The following is a 22,981-nucleotide window of genomic DNA, read 5'->3' as shown; positions in this document are numbered from 1 at the left end:
ACTGTGGGATTTCATGAAAATGTTGGGGATGTGTGAGTTCTAGAACATGCTTTCACATACCAGCTGGAACATTTAAAGAGCATAATTCATATCATGCATGTCACATGGATGGGTGTTTTGGAAATGGCTGCATTATTTTAGGAAATAGAGATCTGGAGACTAGAACAATGTTAAAAATTGCAAAGGAAACCTGTAATGAAACGTCTTATTTTATTTGAAAATGGTGACTGGTAATGGAGGGAAAATCTAAATAAAAGAGGGGCACATAAATGTAGATTGGGTAACTAATTAATGAAAACAGTGATATCTCACATGCTGGTGTACTGGCCCTTCAGCAGTCTCCCCACAGCCGACTTGATCGCTTGGTTCCTCAGACTGTATATGACGGGATTAAAGGTGGGGGGCACCATCGTGTAGAACATAGAAATGACCAGGTCAGACATGGATGGGGTCTCTGAGGTCGGCTTCAGATAAGCAAAGAATCCAATGGAGACAAACAGCACCACAACCAGCAGGTGGGGAAGGCAGGTGGAGTAGACTTTGGCCTTCCCTTCTGTGGATGGGATTTTCCTGACAGCAGAGAAGATGTGCACATAGGAAATGACAATGAGAATGAAACAGCAGGTTACAAACACCGTATCAACGATCATGGGGACAAGTTCATTCATTAAATTTTCTGAGCAGGAAATAGCCAATAACTGGGGGATGTCACAGAAGAACTGGTGGACCACATTGGACCCACAGTAGGACAAGGAGAAGGTGCCAGCTGTGTTCATCACAGCATAAAGACCCCCACCCAGCCAGGACACAGCTGTCAGCTGCACACACCTGTCCCTTCTCATGATGACCTCATAGTGCAGGGGGTGGCAGATGGCAGCATAGCGGTCAAGGCTCATTGCTGTGAGTATGTGCAGCTCTGAGGTTGTTGTAAGAACCATCATGAAGACCTGGACGACACAGCCCAGGAAGGAGATGGAGCTGCTGTGCCTCAGAGAGTTGGCAATGGACTTGGGGACTATGATTGAGATGAGGCAGAGATCGGCGAAGGACAGATTCCTCAGGAAGAAGTACATGGGGGTGTGGAGGTGCCGGTCCAGGGTGGTGATGAGGACGATGAGCCCGTTCCCGAGCAGGGCACACAGGTAGACCAGGGAGAAGAGCAGCGGGTGCAGGAAGCCCATGGTCCCCTGTGTGGGGAACCCCAGGAGGACGAATTCTGTCACGGCTGTGAGATTGGTCACCCCTGGAGCCATCATCTGTATTGAGAATGGAGAAGGAAAGAGAATGTCAAAATTACAATGTGGAACATATGTGTTATCAAAATAGAGTAATGATTCAATCTATATTCTTCTAATTACACCTTCTAGCTCCTATTGAGTCAAAAATTATCATCTGCATAAACTATTATTCAGCCCATTTATTTCCACTTCATGTGAAAGAGGAATTATTACATTTTCCAGAGAAGACCTGAAAATTGGTGTAAACTGAAAATTTCAATTATCCCCTAAAAATCTTGCATATATTAACATCTCATATCTGTCAACAAACTCAGATGACACCCCTCCCCACTGCCCCAGTCCTGCTGCTCTACCTCCTGCCCAGGCCCAGTGTCTCTGCCCAGCACACCTCCCAGAGGTTGTCCAGGGCACAGCCCCAGAGGACACGTGGCCATGCCCAGCCCCTCCCCACCCTGGAGAGCCTGTCCCTGCTCCTCCAGCACAGTCCTGGCTAGGGAGGCCCCACAGGGACGGGTGTACAGGGAGATGGGGTGTGCGGGACCCTGTTTTCCTGCTCCCCTGGACCCGAAACTGTCCTGGAGCTGAATGATCTGTGCTCTGCGTCTCTGTGCAGCATTTCCTGACGCCTCCTCTGTCAGATTCCTGCCCCTTTGGCCTCACTGCGGCCTCCTGGTCCGTCCCCTCGTCCCCTCATCTCCCTGCCCCTGACCCCCACATCTGAGGACCCAGAGACCACGTTTCCCACAACGTCTCCTCCTGGGTCACACCCACACGATCCTCCTACAGGATGGGCTCATCCACCACGGGTCCCTCCCAGCCCCTCTGTCCCCCTCAGACTCATGCACGTCAGTGCAGGGAGGAGGCCGCTCCAGAGCTGAGCCGGATGGTCTGTGTGCGTGGCTGTCCCTGCCGGTCCCAGTGCCCCAGGTCCCCTGGTTGCGGGTTTGTTCCTCCCCGCAGGCCCGAGTGTGAGTGGGGATGTCTGGACACGGGGCAGCCCTGTCCACTCTCCCCCTCGCCAATCTCACCCTCTCCTCCCCCTGTGGGATTTGGGAGGGGCAGGCCCTGGGGAGGCAGGGGAATGTCAGGAATACATTCATGGAAATACAGTGGTGGACAAAAATTAAAATAATTTAATAGAACCTGGAGGATAAAAGAAAATACCCAGTCATCATAGATGGAGACATCTCTTGAGTGATTTAGAATAATATTTATAATGATGAAATAATTTTTTCCAGGCAAGATTGTTAAGGTCACATAGTAATATGAAACGCAACACGTTGGTGGAAATCTTCCCAATAATATAATAAAAATCAAGGAAATAAATCAGGATATGAGATGGTCCAAGATCTCGACATCTTTCGAGTGATATGAAACACACATTTATTGATGACAGAAGCTCTGACATATTCTCTAAAAGTGTAGTATCGTCACGACCCCTGTGTGGTGGGGTAGGGAAAAACCCCAAGTCCATGTCTATGAAGAGACCTGAGTCCACACCCATCTTCTCTCTCATCCCGGAGCCATGAAATGATCAATGATGTTTCTGTTACATTTGCAGAATTCATATTTGACTCTTAGGTCTGCCGTAATATGTAGGCAAAATGCACAACATTCTGACAATAAGTATCATATAAACTTTCCCCTGGAATTTCTTCATCACAATGTAATTCCGTTAATTGCTGTGCTTTTATACAGTGCCCCAAACAACTCAGTGTGCTGAATGCTCAAATGCCAGTTATGGAGAATTAATTGTCACATACATCAAAATCTTCTAATATATAAAGGTACGAAAAGTTAATCTTTGAACACTTTAAACGCAAGGAGAGAATATTTCCTCTTGTTGAGGCTCATCCAGCATGATAAGGCAGTGGGGCACTGAGAAACTTGTGCACCTCCAGAATTTATTCATTTTTATGATTTTAAAATGAGTATTTTAATTACCTTGCTTTCTCACATCTAACATGATGCTTGCATTCTAAAAACATTCAAGTCTGAATGATTTCCATTCTGAAAACTGCCTAAGAACTGAATACCTGCAAATTGTGGGGGAAAGTACCAGCTGCCGTGTCCATCTGTGTCCTGAGGTTGTCCCCATGGCAGGACAGAGGGCGTTCCGGCCTTTCAGTCCATGGTCGGGGCTCGTGGGGAGCCTCTGAGCACTCACAGGATGTTGCACCCCATCCTGCGCCGCCTCATGGACAGAACAGGGCCTCAGGAATGGGATATTTGTGCTTTGGAGCTGTTGTCCGCGGGTTGGACACGGTCCAGAATGCAGCCCTCAGGGACCTTCCTCCTGAGGGAAAGTGTGTGTTTACTTGACTGTGTTAATTGGAGCGTCCTGCAGTGTGTCTTGGGGAGTAATTATCACACTCGGTGTGCAGATGTGATTTTGTGTCTTGCTCACGCCTCTATGGACGTGAATAGAGAAATCCTCATGTCCAGGTTCCATTCCCCACCTGTTGTGTCCACCGTCGTGGGCACCATCTGTCATAACAGTGACCTGAGTCCCTGTCTAGACAGGTGGACAGTAGCCCGTCACCCCCCGTGTGCCCTTCACAGAGAGGGCCTGGGTATGGGCTTGAGGGGGATGTGGACATGCCTGAGGTGGGAGGTAAGGGACAGGGAGAGAGGCAGGAGGGAGCCAAGGGAGGGGGAGTGGGGTGGAAAGACAATGGATGTCCAGCAGAAGTGAATAACCATGGGGGTCACCAGCCCTTCGAAAGAAAAACTTTACTAATCTCTGTAATTGCGTATCCTGGGATTCTTTTCCACCACAGCACCTCTCCCTGCACTTAAATTAGAACTGTTATTATATTTGAATGATTTTACTTTTACCCTTAATAAAATGGAGTAGAATATGCCCTCCTCATGGACAGGAAGAATCAGGATTACAAAATATCTATCGGACTCAAAGCAATTTACAGTTTCATGCAATCAAAATGAAAATTTGCATGGCATTTTCAAACAAATGAAGCAAACATTACAGGAAAGCATATGGGACTACAAAAGACCACAAACAGCCAAAACATTCTTGATGAAAATGAGTAAGAAAGGAGGCAGCACACCTTCAGGCTTCAAACTGTATAATAAAGCTCTGATAGTTAAAGCAGCATGGCAGTGGGACAAAAACAGCCAGGCTGGCCACTGGAATATAATGAGGGCCCAGGAACCCACCCTCATCAGGATGGACAGTGACCCTATGAAAGAGGAGCCAGAGCAGGCACTGGAGCAGGAAAGTGGGGAGATGGTGCTGGGAGAAGCAGACAGACACACGCAGCAGAGTGAAGCAGGTCCTGCCCCACCCCCTACAGAAGAGTAAACTCAAGCAGATAAACGCCTGTTTCCATGTGTGACGTCACCACCATTATGCAGCAAACCTAAGGATATGACACCATGAGCCTGCATGGATCTCACCTGAAAAAGGCCATCCTGAATAGCCTCCTTGCAAGGTGAACTGTTTGATAACGACTTATATGTCTGATATCCGGTTGGAAATACATTTTTATCGTGAAATATTTTGGTGTGAAATTTTCAAATATTGGCCATCACACACGGGAATGCAAAGGTGGATGCAGTCAGCATAGAGGAACTGAGGTAAGTGAGCAAGTGACAATCATGGGGGCATTTCACTTCCCCAATTTAAATATCCTTCCAATTCCTTACATGTCTTTACAAGTATACTAAATGATAGTGTCATGTCATTGCACGTAAATCTGATGAGTTTTTTCATTGCAATGTGCTCGTAAAAAATGCAGACTTTCTAGGTATGACTCCTCTTGATGACTTGCCCGGCCAGGGCATTGTCCTGCCAATCTGCCCACTCTAGGGGATGAAATAAATGGGATAACACTCCTGTAAAGTGTGGTGTGAGGTCATGGATGGCATCCCTAACACATTTCTGGAAATACTAGATACGAGGCAGGCTACCAGCTATCATTTTGTTTTGACCATCCTAACTTGTTAAGTTCTCTTATTCTATCTCAGAAATTCCTATCCAGTGCATTTTGGAAAATTTTAGTAATTATACTGCACATGAACCTAACTTTCTTATTTCTGGTGTCCACCGTGGGTGAGTGTGATTTTGGCAAATGAAGGTGGCACCACACCAGAGCTTCCAGGTTGTCTCCACCACGTCATGTGTGTGTCCTTATGGACCGACATCTTGACTACTCAGATTCTAACTTCGGGTCCTCAGGCCTTATTTATGCTGTGAAAGCCTCACTCACTAAGTAAAGGGGTTTCTGTCCTGCCCGTGGCCCCTGATAACACCTGTTACCAAGAAAACATTAAAGGCAAAGCTGCCTTAGAGACTGGAGATGCTGCCCCAGTGAGAGAACATCTGCTGACGACTGACATGAAACCCAAGCATCGCCCCTCTCGGCTGGGAGCACAGAAATGGAGACCAGCAAAGAATGACTAGGTTCAGTGACCTCCATTGTACAGAGAATATAAAATGGCACCTAAGTGTAACAAAGAGGAACAATCAATGCCTATAGAGTCTACGAGCAGCAGACTGTATGAAGTCACCGTAAATATAATTTAAAAATGAGCATATATTTTTAAATTGTGCAATGGAATTATATGCAATAAAAAAATATGAAGAGGAGTATTAGTCAATAATTTAAAATATGTGTCTCATAATGGAGTCATGACATCATCTTCCCTATTACATTTACGTGCGTCTCCCCTTCATCAGTCTCCCCACAGCCAACTTCATGGCTTGGTTCCTCAGACTGTATCTGACAGGATTAAATGTGGGGGGCACAACTGTGTAGAACATAGAAATGACCAGGTCAGATGTGAAAGGGTCCCTGAGGTTGGCTTTAGATAAGAAAGCTTCCAGTGGAGAGAAACAGCACCACAACCAACAGGAGGGGAGGTCAGGTAGAGTAGACTTTGGACTGACCTTGTGTGGATGGGATCTTCCTGACAGCAGAGAAGATGTGCACATAGGAAATGATGATTAAAATAAAACAGCACAAATCCATCACTGCACTGATGATAATGGGGACAAGTTCACTCATTAAATTTTCTGAGCAGGAAATAGCTAATAAATGGGGGATGTCGCAGAAAAACAGGCGGACCATGCTGGACCCGCAGTAGGACAAGGAGAAGGTTCCAGCCATGTTCATGACAGCATGAAGACCCCCCACCCAGCCAGGACACAGCTGTCAGCTGCACACACCTGTCCCTGCTCATGAGGACCTCATAGTGCAGGGGGTGGCAGATGGCAGCATAGTGGTCAAGGCTCATCACCATGAGCAGGGTCAGCTCTGCACCTGCTGACACACTGAGCACAAAGACCTGGAGGACACAGCCCGGGAAGGAGATGGAGCTGCTGTGCCTCAGAGAGCTGGCAATGGACTTGGGGACCGTGGCTGAGATGAGACAGCCTCAGGAAGACAGACTCCTCAGGAAGAAGTACATGGGGTGTGTAGGTGCCTGTCCAGGGTGGTGATGAGGACGATGAGCCCGTTCCCCAGCAGGGCACACAGGTAGACCAGGGAGAAGAGCAGCGGGTGCAGGAAGCCCATGGTCCCCTGGGTGGGGAACCCCAGGAGGATGAATTCTCTCACGGCCGTGAGATTGGTCACCCCTGGAGCCGTCATCTGTATTGAGAGCAGAGAAGGAAAGAGAATGTCAAAATTCCAACATGGAACATATGTGTTATCTTAATAGAGTAATAATTCAATTTATTTTCTTCTAATTACACCTTCTAGCTCCTTTTGTGTCAAAAATCATCATCCCCATAAACTTCATTATTCAGCCCATTTATTTCCACTTCATGTGAAGGTGGCATTATTACATTTTTCACAGAAGTCCTGAAAATTGGTGAAAACTGAAAATTTCTATTATCCTCTACAAATCTTGCATAAATTAAAGTCTCATATCTGTCAGCAAGCCCGACTGACACCGCTCCACACTGCCCCAGTCCCTCTGCTCTGGCCTCCTGCCTGGCCCCAGCGTCTAGGCACAGCACACCTCCCAGAGGTTGTCCAGGGCACAGCTCCAGAGGACATGTGACCATGCCCAGCCCCTCCCCACCCTGGAGAGCCCGTCCCTGCACCTCAGCACAGCCCTGGTCTGGGGAGGCCCCACAGGGACGGGTGTGCATGGAGGTGGGGCATGCATGTCCCCGTTTTCCTGCTCCCCAGGACCCGACACTGTCCTGGAACTGAATGATCTGGGCTCGGCCTCCCCGTGCGGTGTGACCCGATGCCTCCTCTGTCAGATTCCTGCCCCTGTGGCCTCACTGTGGCCTCCTGGTCCATCCCCTTGTCCCCTCATCTCCCTGCCCCTGACTCCCCACATCTGAGGACCCAGAGACCCCGTTTCCCGCAGAGACTCTTCCTGGTCACACCCAAACGTCCCTCCTGCAGGATGGGCTCATCCACCCCGGGTCCCTCCCGGCCCCTTCTGTCCCAGTCAGACTCATGCACGTCTGTGCAGGGAGGAGGCCGCTCTGGGGCTGAGCCAGACGGTCTGTGCGTGTGGCTCTCCCTGCAAGTCCCAGGGCCCCGGGTCCCCCGGGTGAGGGTTTGTTCCTCTCCCCAGGCCCATGCCTGATTGGGGATGTCTGGACATGGGGAAGCCCTGCACACTCCCCTCCTCCCAAACCTCATCCTCTCCCCCCTCTGCAGGGTGGCAGAGGGGCAGGCCATGGGGAGGCAGGATTTTTAAGGTCACACAGTAATATGAAACAATTGCAACACTTTGGTGGAAATCTTCCCAATAATATAATAAAATCAAGGGAATAAATCAGGATATGAGGTGGTCCAAGATGTCGACATCTTTCAAGTGATATGAAACATACATTTATTGATGACAGAAGCTCTGACATATTCTCTTCCTGTGCAGTATCAGCGACGACCCCTAAGTGGGGATTTGTGTATAGGAAGGCTACTGTTTTTTGTGCATTGATTTTGTATCCTGCCACTTTACTAAACTGATTGATGAGTTGAATTAGTTTTTGGGGTTCTCTGTGTATAGTATCATATCATCTGCAAATAGTGATAGTTTGACTTCATCTTTTCCTATTTGTATTCCTTGGATGTCTTTCTCTTGTCTTATTGCTCTGGCTAAGTCTTCCAGTATTACATTGAAGAGCAGTGGTGAGAGTGGACATCCTTGTCTTGTTCCAGATCTTAATGGAAATGCTTTCAGCTTTTTGCCATTGTGAATGGTACTGGCTTTTGTCTTGTCATAGATGGCCTTTATGATGTTGAGGTATGTTCCTTCTATCCCAAGAATTTCAAGGGCTTTTATCTTGAATGAGTGTTGCACTTTGTGAAAAACTTTCTCAGCATCTATTGATATTATCATATGGTTTTTATATTTCTTTTTTGTTGATGTGTTGGATAACGTTGATTGATTTTCAGATGTTAAACCATCCTTGTGCCCCTGGAATGAATCCAACTTGGTCGTGGTGAATTATCTTATGGATACATTGTTGGATTCTGATAGCTAAAGTTTTATTGAGGATTTTTGCATCAGTGTTCATTAGGGAGATTGGCCTGTAGTTTTCCTTTTTTGTGTTGTCCTTGTTCGGTTTTGGTATTAGTGTAATGTTGGCTTCATAGAACGTGTTTGGTATTGTCCCTTCCTTCTCAATTTTGTGGAAGAGTTTGTGAAGGATAGGCACTAATTCATCTCTGAATGTTTGGTAGAATTCATTTGTAAATCCATCAGGTCCTGGGCTTTTGTTTTTGGGGAGGTTTTTGATTACCATTTCAATTTTGCTGTTTGTCATTGGTCTGTTTAGGTGTTCTATTTCTTCTTTATCTAGCTTTGGGTGATTGTAGAGTTGTAGGAATTTGTCCATCTCCTCTAGATTGTTGAACTTGTTTCCATATAACTGTTCATAGCTGTTAGTGATTATTCTTTTGATTTCTGCTGTGTCCGTTGTGATTTCTCCTCTTTCATTTATGATCCTGTTTATTTGTGCTTTCTCCCTTTTTTTCCTTTGTGAGCCTGGCTAGAGGTTTGTCTATTTTATTGATTTTTTCGAAGAACCAGCTCTTCATTTCATTGATCTTTTGGATTGTTTTTTTTAGTTTCAATTTTATTTATTTCTGCTTTGGTTTTTATTATTTCTTTTCTTCTACTGGTTTTGGGGTTTATTTGTTGTTCATTTTCTAGATCTTTGAGCTTCGAGATTAGGTTGTTTCTTTGAGCTCTTTCTTGTTTCATGACATGAGCCTCTATTGCTATATATTTCCCTCTTATTACTGCTTTTGCTGCATCCCATACGTTTAGGAAATTGGTGTCCCCCTTGTCAATCAACTCAAAGTATTTTTTAATTTCTTCTTTCATCTCTTCATTATTTCAGTGGTTTTCCAGTCGTGTGGGTTTCAATCTCCATGAGGCAGGAGAGTTCCTTGCCTTCCCTTTATGCTTTATTTCTAGTTTGATGCCTCCATGGTCAGAGAAGATGGTTGTTATGATTTCAATCTTGGTGTATCTGTGGATGTTTGTCTTGTGTCCCAGTATATGATCGATCCTGGAGAATGATCCGTGTACGCTTGAGAAAAATGTGTACTCAGATATTTTGAGTTTAGTGTTCTGTAGATATCTGTTAAGCCCAAGCACTCTAGATCCTTATTTAGAGCTTTAGTGTCCTTACTTATTTTTTGTCTCGTTGATCTATCCATTGTTGATTGTGGTGCGTTGAAGTCTCCTACTACATATGTGTTTTCTCTGATGTATGTTTTCAGAGATGATAATAGTTGTCTGATGTATTTTGGTGCTCCTTCGTTTGGTGAGTATATATTAATGCATATTATTTCTTCTTGAAGTTTTGTCCCTTTGATCATAATGCAGTGACTGTTGGGGTCTCTTTTTATCTTTTTGAGTTTGAAATCTGTTTTATCTGATATAAGTATAGCAGCTCCTGCTTTCTTATTTGGTCCATTTGCTTGTAGGATTGTTTTCCATCCCTTAACTTTGAGTCTATTTTTATCTTTTGTAGCTAAATGTGTTTCCTGGAGACAGCAAAAGGTTGTTTTTTTTTTCTGTTAATCCAGCCTGTTACTCTGTGTCTTTTTTATTGAAGAGTTTATTCCATTTACAATTAGATTTAATATTGATATGTTAGCATCTGTATTTGCCATTGTGTTTGTCTTTCCTTTGATTTTATTTATTTATACTTTTAATAACTTTTTTTTTTGCCTTCTTTCATTGTTATTCGTCCCTCTGAGGTTCTGGCTTTAGGTCTCCTTGTAGTATTTTTTGGAGTGGGGGTTTAGTCATAATGAAATTCCAAAGTTTCTGTTTGCTGGGAAGGTCCTTATTCTTTCTTCGTAGAGGAAGGAGAGCTTTGCGGGATAGAGTATTCTTGGTTGGCATCTGTTTTCTTGGAGTCTGTTGACTATGTCCCTCCACTCTCTCCTTGTCCATAATGTTTCTTCGTAGAAGTCTGATGTCAGCCTGATTGGATTTCCTTTCAATGTTATCTGTTTCTTCCCTCTTGTGAGCTTCATTATTTTTTCCTTGTCCTGGATTCTTGGGAGCTTTACTATCATGTGTCTTGCTGTATTTTTCCTTTTGTCATGGATGTGTGGTGTTCTTCTTGCTTCTTTTATGTCTATTTTCAGCTCCTTCTTCACGTTTGGGAAGTTTTCTTCAATTATCTCTTTGAATATGTTCTCTGTTCCTACATTGCTCTCCTCTCCTTCTGGTATTCCTGTAACTCTTTCATTTCCTTTCTTCATAGAGTCAGATAGTTCCCAAAGTCTTTCTTCAGTCTTTTTCCTTCGTATTTCTCTTTCCTTTTCTGTTTTGATTCTTTATATTTCTGTGTTTTCAAGAGTACTTACTTGTTCTTCCATTTCATCTATTCTGTTTTCATTGCTTTTCCCAGAGTTCTTTAGCACCTTCATTAATTCTTTGATTTCCTGCATTTCTTTTACTTCCCTCTTTAGGGACTCAAGTTCATTCTTCTGATCGTTGATTATTTTTCCCTTATCATTTTTGACTTCCTTCAGTTTTTTAATCATGGCAGTTTAAAATTATCTTTCTAGAAGTGTCAGAAGTTCTTCCCAGTCATTGTCGTTGCAATCTGGTGGGTGGTTTTCTTTTGGTGGTGTGTCATTTTCCTGAGAAGTTGCTAGGTTGCATGTAGTTTTTCTTCTCCCTGCTGCCTGTCTTCTAATTTGCTGTATGCATTGGGACACTGTGTCACCAGTACTGGCCGACATCTTTTTGGTGTGCTCTTTCTGGGGTTTCGGAAACTGTTGGTCCAAACAAGTCAAATACTTTTATGCCAGAAGTCCAGTGAGGCAGTGGTACTTTGAGTATGTTAATGGTCGCTGTCACAGAATATCTCCTCTTTCTGTGTTTGTTTAGATCCAAAGGTGTGTCTTGATGTCCCACAGACTTCCCTGGAGGTGGGGAGGCTGGATTGCACTTTGGGCTCCAAATCGCTGGATCCCCTGCTTGGCTCTAACTCCCTGCCAGGTGGACCAGGCTTGTGGGGGCCTTCAGCTCACTTCTGGCTCCTCGGGTTGTCTTCTGCCGGTTTCCAGCAGTCTTTATTGAAGGAAGGTCCCTGTTCAAAATTGGCAAGTCAGAGATGCACCTTTGGCTGCCCGCTCCCCCTCTGGGCTCTGGCTGGTGGCCAGAAGGGACCTGGTGTGGGGGTGCTGCCCAGCTCACCTCTGGCTCCTCGGGGAGCCCTCTGCAGGTTTCAAGCAGTCTTTATTGAAGGGAGGTCCCTGTTCTAAAATGGCGAGTTGAAGATGCACTTTCCTGCGTGCCCGGTCCGCCCCAGCTTTGGCTGCCCGCTCCACTCTGGGCTCTGACTGCTGGCCAGAAGACGTCTGGCATGTCTCCTGCAATTTCTTCATCACAATCTATTTCCATTAGTTGTTGTGCTTTATACAGTGCCCAAAAAAAAACTCAGGGTGCTGAATGCTCAAATGCCAGTTATGGAGTATTAATTGTCACATACATCAAAATCTTCTAATATATAAAGGTACTACAAGCCAATCTTTTGAAAACTTTAAGTTCCAGGAGAGTATATTTCCTCTGGTTGAGGCTCATCCAGCATGATAAGGCAGTGGGGCACTGAGAAACTTGTGCACCTTCAGAATTTATTTGTTTTCATGATTTATAAAATGAGTATTTTAATTACCTTTCTTTCTCACATCTAAAATGAAGCTTGCATTCTAAAAACTTTCAAGTCTGAATGATTTTCATTCTAAAAACTGCTTAAGAACTGAATATTTGCAAATTGGGGAGGAAAGTTCCAGCTGCCGTGTCCATCTGTGTCCTGAGGTTGTCCCCGTGACATGGACAGAGGGCGTCCCAGCCTCTCAGTCCATGGTCAGGCTCGTGAGGAGCCTCTGAGCACTCACAGGATGTTCCACCCCATCTTGTGCCGCCTCATGGACAAAGCAGTGCCTCAGGGCTGGGCTATTTGAGCCCTGGAGCTGTTGTCTGCGTGTTGGATACAGTACAGATTCCAGTCCTCAGGGACCTTCCTCCTGAGGGAAAGTGTGTGTTTTCTTGACTGTGTTAATCGTAGCGTCCTGCAGTGTGTCTCAGCGAGTAATTAACACACTCGGTGTGTAGATGTGATGTTGTGTCTGGCTCACGCCTCTATGGACGTGAACAGACAAATCCTCATGTCCAGGTTCCATTCCCCACCTGTCATGTCCACCATGGTGGGCACCATCAGTCATAACAGTGCCCTGAGTCCCTGTCTAGACAGCTGGACAGTCGCCCGTCACCCCCCGTGTGCCCTTCACTGAGAGACCCTGAGGATGGGCATGAGGGGGATGTGGGAAGGCCTGAGGCAGGATGGAAGGGACACGAAGAGAGGCAGGAGGGAGTCCAGGGAAGGGGAGTGGGGTGGAAAGACAATGGACATCCAGCAGAAGTGAGTGACCACGGGGGTCACCAGCCCTGCTGGAAGAGAAACTTTACTTATCTCTGAAATTGTGTATCCTGCGGTTCTTTTCCACCACAGCACCTGTCTCTGAACTTACATTAGAATTGTCCTTTTGTTGGGATCATTTGCTTCTAATCTTTAGGAAATAGTATTTTAGGGTTTCTGCTCATGGTGTCATATACTTAGGTTTGCTGCACGATGATGGTGATGTCACACATGGAAACAGGCGTTTATCTGCTTGAGTTTACTCTTCTGTAGGTTGTGGGGCAGGACCTGCTTCACTCTGCTGCGTGTGTCTGTCTGCTTCTCCCAGCACCATCTCCCCACTTTCCCTGCTCCTGTGCCTGCTCTGGCTCCTCTGTCGTAGAGTCACTGTCCATCCTGATGAGGGGGAATTCCTGGGCCCTCATTATATCCAGTGATCTGTGTGTCTTCTTTCTCCAGTACCATGCTGCTTTAATTATTAGAGCTTTATTATATGGACTGGAGTCTGAAAGTGTGCTTCTTCCTATCTTACTCATTTTTGTCAAGACTTTTTGGATAGTTGTCATCTTTTGTAGTTCCACATGCAGGTTCATCAGAAGTTTGCTCAGGGGAGGCGCGGCCATAGCCGGCTCTGGTGGGCCTGACGCTGCGTGCCCTGAGCACTTCAGGGTATCTGGGCGGGGATGCAGGCACCTCACTGCCCAGCTGAGACGTGGGTCCAGCAGATGCGTCTGGGCTCGGAGTCACCACGATGACAGGGAGTGTCCTGGGCCTGCTCTCCTGTGGCTCATGCCAGGCTGGGTACACCTGGCACATCAACCCGGGGTAGTGCCCAGCCTAGCCGCTGCACCCAGGCTCCACCTGTCAGGCAGGGCCCCTGGAACACCGAGACTGGGCAGAAGGACACTGAGGACTCACAGAAGCTGAGGGACTCCAGTCACTCAAGGCCAGCCCTGTAGTCAGTTGGCGTGACCTCGGGGGACGCCCTCAAGCAGCAGAAGGCCCGGAGATTTGCCCTTCATGTTTTGCCAGATCCGCATCCTCCCGCTTTTGCCCACGGGGCTGACTTGAGGTGCAGGTCACTGTCCTCTGCCTGTGTCCGGAGTCCACCTGCCTCCGCCAAGGCATCGTCACTTTCTCTTCCCCCGCCCCTCAGTGTGGAACGGGCAGTGTACCCCTCGCTGGGACTCCCGGTGGGCACAGGCGCATAATTGTCCCTGCCTCCTCTGCAGAGGCCGCTTGTTTTGAGTCTGTTTCCTGAGGACACCGCCTGCCACCCCCTCTGTTGCGTCCTTGACCGGGTGAACGGCCTTGAGAGTGGGCGCCGTGGGGACGCACTGGCCATTGGGGACGGCACCCTCTGAGGTTCCCTCTCGCATCCCAGCTGGGGTTTGGTCTGAGGATGGTCACTGTGGCGTCTCCTCCTGCCGGGGCTCCTGCCCCAGCCCTGGCGCGTCTGTCTTCACTTTTCCCCTGCACTGCGCACTCTGAGGCCCGGGCATCAGCGGCCCAGCCGGGGACGAGCACACGGACTCCTGACGCGGTGCCGGGACACGTCCCTCCCCTGGCGAGCCACCTCAGGCTCAGGTGCCGGAGACCTCACACTGGGCTCGGCCCAGCCGCTGTCTCAGGCCCCGGGGCCAGGCCCGAGCTGACAGCCGTCCAGGGAGAGTGGCCGGGCCTGGCGCTCGGGAGGACGAGAATGTCAGTGTTGTCTGTGTGCATGTGAGCGGGTTTCTCCCTGTTGGACTCAAGTGTGAGGGAGACGCAGTTTAGGGTCCCGCATGTGCTGCCTCTGAAGTCATTTGCTTTGTCTGTAAATACACCCGGAGGTCTCTTTTCATCCACGATAAAGAAAACATCTTCCATTCTGTCTCATGTGTTTTTCATGTGACAGAGGAACTATCCGCCGCTGCTCTGAGGAGACGGGGCCGGGACGAGCCCACCCGGGTCTGTGCAGGCCGTGCTGCGGGGCTGCGGGTGGAGACCCTCGCTTCTCTGATACCCGTGGGTGCCGTGAGCTTGGTGTGGGGCGGCGCCCGGGGTCAGGGGTCGGGGGCACCGGGGAGCTGGCAGATGGGGCAGGGCCCAGAGGCCGGCAGGGGCGTCGCCTCCGAGCTTGGAGCGCGGGTGGGCAGCTTGCGGCCCCCAAGGCGCGCCTGTGTCTCCCGGGGGCATCGTGATTCTGGGCACCACGCGGTCCGTGGTTTCTCAAGTCACCTTTGACCAGTGACCGTCCACACTGACTGACGGTGTCCCCGGATGCCTCCCGGAGCCTAGCCCCCCCGGAGAGGACACCCCCTTCCCTCCTGCTCAGCAGGCGGCCCCGGCGGCAGGGCAGGCGGGGACAGCGATGGGGCGGGGTGTCCTTTAGGGGCTCAGGGAGAAGGGGGCAAGGGCTGAGGAGCCACTCGTGTGGTTAACTGGGAACCCGCGTGGTCACCAAGACTGTTGTCGTGTCTCAGCCAACGAGGGAATGTCCGTCCTTCCCGCCCATCCTGGCTGGGCAGCGTCCAGCCCTGGGCGCCCACGAGTGAGACTCAGAAAGTAGACTCAGGTGCTCTGACTCCTGGGAGGCCTCTGTGGGGAGACAGCGGGACAGCGAGTGGGATGGATGAAGAGGATCGATTTGCAGCAGTCAGATGCCGTTGGAAATCACCTGACAGAACTAATTCAGGAGACTCAGATTCTATCCAATATTAAAATCCTGAACAAGTATCAGGAATGCAGGAGACTTTATGCAGCAAGAGCCAGCCCCTGTGACTATCAAGGCACGTTCACGTCCTGCAGGTGTGAGGCAGGTGGACACGCTCAGGAGCCAGAATGTTTCAACCTGAATAAAAGTTGTGAGAGGCTGCAGCTCCTGAACTCCCCCAGGAAAATGTCTCTGGGGGTCTGTCCACCGTGTTGGATTGGGGTGTCTCTTTCTGTTGCTGGTTTTGTAGGTTTTGGGTACTTTGGACACTCGCCCCTGTCAGGTGTGTGATGTGCACAATTTTCTCCCAGTGCAGTGGCCCATTTTGGGGATGGCTTTTCTGTGGCACACAAGCTCTCTAGTGTGGGGGTGCCACTTGTTCCTACGTGCTCTTCTTCCCTGGTCCTTGGCGTGTGTCCCCTAGCTCATCTGTGGGGTGAGTGTGCAGTGGCAGCGCCTGTGTGTTCCTTCTGGTATTTTAAGGGTTTGTCTAATGCAAATATTTAACAAATTCCAAATTGTTCTAATAATAAGGAAAACAGAAATCCAATCTGTTGTCACTTGTGAGAAGGGACTAATCCAGAGACTGGACAGAGCAAAAAGGTGAGGGAGGGAGAGAAAAGTCCTCTCACCTATGTTGGGAATGGCGTGGAGACGTCTTCAGACACTAACAACAGGACAACCACAGGATGGAGCAACCTCATCCGGGTATTTATCCCAGATGCAGGAACTCTACAATGCAGACCACACACACTTGTGTTCCCAGCAGCACTGTCCACCTTTGCCGGCCATGGCCCCAACCCAAGTGCTGGGGACAGAGGAGAGAATATATAATGTGTGTCCACACACCATGAAATACCGCACGGCTGTTAAAGAGGTGAACTAGTGCCCTTAGGGACCCAAGGTGGATGTTGAGGAGCATATGCTAGTGAGATAAGTCAAAAAGTGAAAGACATTGGCTGGTCTCACCCATCTGTGGATTATAATATAAAAAGCCAACAATTAAAAAATTATAGTGGCAAACAGCATAAGGAAAAGTTCGACTAAGTGAAAAAAATTTCTCTTTAACAGACAGAACAGGGGAGGAGATAGGAGTGTGGATGGAGGGGCTGGGCACTGCAGGGCATTTAGTAGATTCTGAGTGGACACTGGTGCTTGTGGGGGAGTGAAAAGTGACCCACGGTGAAAACTGTAAAAAGTCTAAATGAGTGTACTCCTTTGATAAGAACAAATAACAAATTAGCGTGATGTTGGGGTGAAACACTCATGGTAAAGATCCCTTCTCAACAGACACTTACTGGATTTGTTCAAGGAAGCAGAAAATACATCCACAGGAATCTGACCATGGAATGACGTCATATCCCAAGGTCATGGGGACTGTGCTCTCATGTTTATTTTTTTAAGATTTATTTATTTATACAAGAACTGGGGTACACACAGAGGCACAGGAGGGTGAGTGAATTCACCACAGACAGAGAGGAACAGAACAGGCAGACAGACTGAAGACACTGCTGAGGGGAGCAGCAGGGCGAGACAGGAGAGGTCTGCTGCACTATGTGGGTAGCTCCCTGGCTGGCTGGGGATCGAACTTGTGCTGCAGAGGCTGCACACATATTCACAGTGCAGCGCTCAACCCGCTGCGCAACCAGGGAGGCCGTGTGCTCTCATGCTATCACTGAAATGAATATTACTTTGAGTGATTTTCTAGCACAGATTTCATTCTGAAATTTTAATGGACAAGTCATGTCTTGTGATTAACTACATTTTATTATCACAAATAGTTTCATGGACAAAATGTGCCCATTGGTCAGGACAGTGAACTGCTCCCAGAGTGGAGAAACATTGCCCCCAGCTAACGTTCTCACTGTTAGGGAAACAAGAAAGAGAACCTCTGTGACTGCAGTGCAAATGTGTGGAATTATTTTTTAAAAATGCAAATATCACCAAGCTTTAGTTTGCATAATGTTTTACATCATTAAAAAAACACACAGTTCCCAAGTGGAAGAAAAGTGAACTTAAGTGTAATCTACAAGACGGTGGAGAAGACCTGGTAGAGGATCAAGATACAATCTGGAAAAGTAAGGGAACCTAAAAATCAACACAATGACAAGTTACAGATTATAAACTTTTACGTAGATACGTAGTTCTTCAAAGATAATTCATGTAACTTTACTTTTGAAAACACCACATCGAGGGGGTACAGTCACGTTGGCATCCAAACAGGCATCATAGAAATTGACATTCCATCCATTCCAGGTTTCACTCACAGATTTCTACTAACCAAGGAAGTGTCCATCCTTCCACCTCTGGCAGAGTCAAGGGTTGTTTCCCTTTGTCCTTTGAGCAGCAACAGTAACTTCTAGAGGAAGACACCCCGTGAGGAATCGTGAGGGACGGGGGTCCACTCAACCTCTCCCCCGCCATCAACGATGACAAGGCCCTCAGTGGAGACACACGCATGCTGTGGGATCCGAGCCCCAGGACTTTGTCCCGTGGCCATGTGGTCCTCAGGACAGACCCCTTTTTACCACTGCTTCACGTTATGTAAATGTTGGTGAATGTGAGTTCAAGAACATTCTTTCTACAACAAATACAAGTTTATAACCACAAGATGGATTCAGTTTATGAACATCACACAAGGAAAGCTTGGCGGAAGGATTGCAGCAATTTAGGAAACCTGAGTATAGTGAGGATTATGAGAATATGAATTTGTGACAAGGGAATAATCCTAATCAAGAAATCTATGCTTATAAATGATGACATGTAAGAGTTAGAGTGGAAAAGCTGAATTAATGAGGTTTTATAATTGTAGATTGTGATATCTCAAATCTTGGAGTCTGTCCATTTATAAATCTCCCTATAGCTGACTTATTGGCTTGGTTCCTCAGACTGTATATGACGGGATTAAAGGTGGGGGGCACCATCGTGTAGAAGATAGAAATGACCAGGTCAGAGATGGACAGGGTCCCTGATGTCGGCTTCAGATAAGCAAAGCATCCAGTAGAGAGAAACAGCACCACAACCAGCAGGTGGGGAAGGCATGTGGAGTAGGCCTTGGCCTTCCCTTCTGTGGATGTGATCCTCCTGATAGCAGAGAAGATGTGGACATAGGAAATGACTATGAAAATGAAACAGCAGGTAATGAACACCACACTAATGATAATGGAGACAAATTTGTTAATAAAGTTTCCTGAGCAGGAAATAGCCAATAACTGGGGGATGTCACAGAAGAACTGGTGTCCCACGTTGGACCCACAGTAGGAAAAGGAGAAGGTTCCAGCTGTGAGCATCACAGCATAGAGACCCCCACCCAGCCAGGACACAGCTGTCAGCTGCACACACCTGTCCCTGCTCATGATGACCTCATAGTGCAGGGGGTGGCAGATGGCAGCCTAGTGGTCAAGGCTCATCACCGTGAGGAGGCTCATCTCTCCACTGCTGAAAGAACCAGCAGAAAAACCTGGCTGAAACAGCCTTGGAACGAGATGGAGCTGCTGTGCCTCAGAGAGCTGGCAATGGACTTGGGGACCGTGGCTGAGAGGAGGCAGAGGTCCATGAAGGACAGACTCCTCAGGAAGAAGTACATGGGGGTGTGGAGGTGCTGGTCCAGGGTGGTGATGGGGACGATGAGCCCATTCCCCAGCAGGGCGCACAGGTAGACCAGGGAGAAGAGCAGCAGGTGGAGGAAGCCCATGGTCCCCTGGGTGGGGAATCCCAGGAAGACGAATTCTGTCACAGTCGTGAGATTGGTCACCCCTGGAGTCATCTTATGTGTAAAAGAGGAAAGAGCAATAAAGTCTTAATTCTTCCAATATTGTAAATGGAATGGGTTATCAATGCAAGATAAAAACTGAATGTATTTCCTACATGATTATTCCTTCCAGTTCTATGGACACTAATGTCATCTATGTCTGCTGTTTCATTCATCCTGTTTATTACCACCTCATTTGATTGTCATTATTACACTCTCCAAATAAGTCCTGAAAGTTGGTGAAAACTGAAAATTTCAACTGTCCCCTACAAAACTTGAACAATTAGAATCTCATATCAGTCAAAAAAGTCAGGAGACATACCTCCCCCAAATCCCCCCAGTCCTGCTGCTCCCACCTCCTGCCCAGGCCCCAGCATCTCCGCCCAGCTAACCTCCCAGAGGTTGTCCAGGGCACAGCCCCAGAGGACACGTGACCATGCCCAGCCCCTCCCCACCCTGGAGAGCCTGTCCCTGCTCCTCCAGCACAGCCCTGGTCTGGGGAGGCCACACAGGGACGGGTGTGCTGGGAGATGGGTTGTGTGGGTCCCTGTTTTCCTGCTCCCCACGACCCGACACTGTCCTGGAACTGAATGATCTGGGCTCAGCGTCCCTTGGCGGCATGTCCTGACGCCTACTCTGTCAGATTCCTGCCCCTGCGGCCTCACTGCTGACTCCTGGTCTATCCCCACATCTCCTTACCTCCCTGCCCCTGACTCCCCACATCTGAGGACCCAGAGACCACATTTCCCACAGAGTCTCCTCCTGGTCACACCCACATGTCCCTCCTGCAGGATGGGCTCGTCCACCCCGGGTCCCTCCCAGTCCCTCTGTCCCCCCACTCATGCACGTCTGTGCAGGGAGGAGGCCGCTCCAGGGCTGAGCTGGACAGTCTGTGTGTGTGGCTGTCCCTGCCGGTCCCAGGGCCCTGGGTCCCCTGGATGCAGGTTTGTTCCTACCCCCAAGCCCATGCCTGAGTGGGGACATCTGGATACAGGGCATCCCTGCCCGCTCTCCCCCTTCCCAAGCTCATCCTCTCCCCCCTCTGTGGGGTGATGGAGGGGCAGGCCATGGGGAGACAGGATTTTTAGTATAATTTAATAGTATAAAATAATTTCAGCACCAAGTTGGGAATAATTTCAGAAATTTAATAAAAACAAGAAAATAAATCTGGGTATGTAGTGGTGAAAAATGTTGACATCTGTCACGTAACCTTAAATACATATTTAAAATGGATAAAATAATTGACATATCTCCTCCCAGCCCTGTGTAAATACTGTGACTCATTTTACAATTACACTGACAATCCCTGAGTGTGGAGTTGGGAAAAACCCCAAGTTCACATCCACAAATAGACAGATGTCGGTGCCACCATCATGCTAGTGCCAGAGCCATGAAGGGGTCCACAGAGTCGCTGACAAGTTACTGAATTTCTACCTGGCTCATATCTGTCATCATGTTTAGGAGAAAAGGCATAACATTCTGAATTGAACAGTAAGTGTAATTTTTCATTCCCTCTGGAATGTCTTCATCACCATCCAATTCTATTGATTGCTGTGATTTTATTCAGTGTCCAGAACCCACTGAGTGTGCTGATGCTCATCCGAGGTGTGCAGCAGAAATTGTCACATCTCCCACAAGTCGCAATCTTCTAATATGCTCAATGTGTTAAAAGTCAGTATCTTTCAGCATCTTAAATTACAAGAGAATGTTTTTTTTCTCTCCCTGAGCTCACCCAGGCTGACAGGGCAGTGGGACATGACGACTTGGGCCCCGTCAGCATTAGTTGTCACAATTTACAAAGTGAATAGTTTAACTACGGTGCGTTCTCCAGTCTAAAATGGAGCTTCATCTGAAAACTCTCAATTGTGAGTGGGTTCTCCCCTGCAAACGGCTGGGTGCATATACCTGCAGTCTGGGGGAAAGTTCCCGCTGCCGTGTTGAGTCTCTTTCCTGAGGTTGTCCCCAAGGCAGAACAGAGGGCGTTCCGGCCTCTCACTCCATGGTCAGGGCTCGTGGGGAGCCTCTGAGCACTCACAGGATGTTGCTCACCGTCCTGCACCACCTCTTGGACAGAGCAGGGCCTCAGGGCTGGGCTATTTGAGCTCTGGAGCTGGTGTCCGCGTGTTGGACACAGTGCAGATTCCAGCCCTCAGGGACCTTCCTCCAGAGGGAAAGTGTGTGTTTACTTGATTGTGTTGATTGCAGCGTCCTGCAGTGTGTCTCAGCAAGTAATTATCACACTCGGTGTGTAGATGTGATGTGTTTGGTTCATGCCTCTATTGAGTTAGCACAAGTTGACAACATTGTGTTTATGTATTTATTTATTTATTTATTTATTTATTTATTTATTTATTTATTTATTTATTTATACAAGCAATGGGTACAGTCAGAAGCATAGGAGGGTGAAATAACTCATCAGAGCCAGAGCGGGGGCAGAACAGGCAGACTGACGAAGTACACTTCTGAGGGGAGCAGCGGGCAGCAGGAGAGGTCTGCGTGCCATGTGGGACCCTCATCGGCAGCCGGGGATTTAACGGGCGCTGCAGAGACTATGGGCAGCTTCACAACCCAGCGCTTAACCGCTGCGCCACCGGAGAGGCCCTGTGTGTTGATTTTTAAGCTTTCAACTACACTGAAGTGGTTTATTATTTTAATTTTTTTACAGTGGAATCTTTTGTTTTCATAGTGTATATTACATTGTCCATAAGTTTTAATTGTGTTGTATGTTTAAATCCATACAACTTAGAGATAGTTAATGTTTTATTATTTTAAAAATTTTAATTATTTTACACAAAACTGACAAATTGTAGGCAATAAATAGTACAGGATATGTTTATAATAGTCTGATTCATCTTCTTCATTCAATATGCACATTGAATTCTCTTTATATTCTATAACTTTCTTCTCTTGATAGCGCATAACTTTTATTGACCTGTAAACTATGATAGAAACTATAATTAATATTAAGAATGTTATCTATCATCAGAAAAAATAAAAATGCCAATGATTTAAAATAATAGTAGCAAGCTGTCAACCTAGAAGTTTATAAATCGAGTTTTTGCCATCTTTTTAACTATTCCTGGCTGCCTCCAATCTGATATTGTGCCTACATGGGACTCGCCTGGGCTGAAGGCATGATCAGCCTGATTAGCACCCTCAGAGCGTGAATGTCTGAGAATGAGTTAAATGTCTGATATCCAGTTGGAACTGCATATTATAATGAAATATTTTGGTGTGAACTTTTCAAACATTGGACGTCACAGATAGGCAAGCAGGGGTTGATGCAGTCAGCAGAAAAGAGCTGAGGCCACACAGCAGACACACACTTGGGCATTTCACTTCCCAATTTTAAATCTTCTTCAAATTCTTTGTCTTCACATCTACACTAAATGATAGTGTTATTTATGATATGTAAATCC

The 22,981-nt window shown here is 47.4% G+C and overlaps 1 protein-coding gene across 1 annotated transcript; it reads right to left on the bottom strand.

Moving 5' to 3' along the window:
* Positions 1-308: 308 nt before the first annotated feature.
* Positions 309-1,073, bottom strand: LOC311175151 (olfactory receptor 14A16-like; the record flags this gene model as incomplete). The annotated part of the gene is made up of 1 exon (XM_084240082.1): positions 309-1,073. The coding sequence occupies one exon, from the start codon at positions 1,071-1,073 to the stop codon at positions 309-311; it is 765 nt and encodes a 254-aa protein (XP_084096208.1).
* Between the last annotated feature and the right edge of the window lie 21,908 nt (positions 1,074-22,981).

Source organism: Talpa europaea (assembly GCF_964194135.1).
Source record: "Talpa europaea genome assembly, chromosome: 8".
Lineage (NCBI taxonomy): Eukaryota > Metazoa > Chordata > Mammalia > Eulipotyphla > Talpidae > Talpa > Talpa europaea.
Note: the sequence above shows the minus strand (reverse complement) of the source record. Positions and strands in the feature narration are given on the sequence as shown.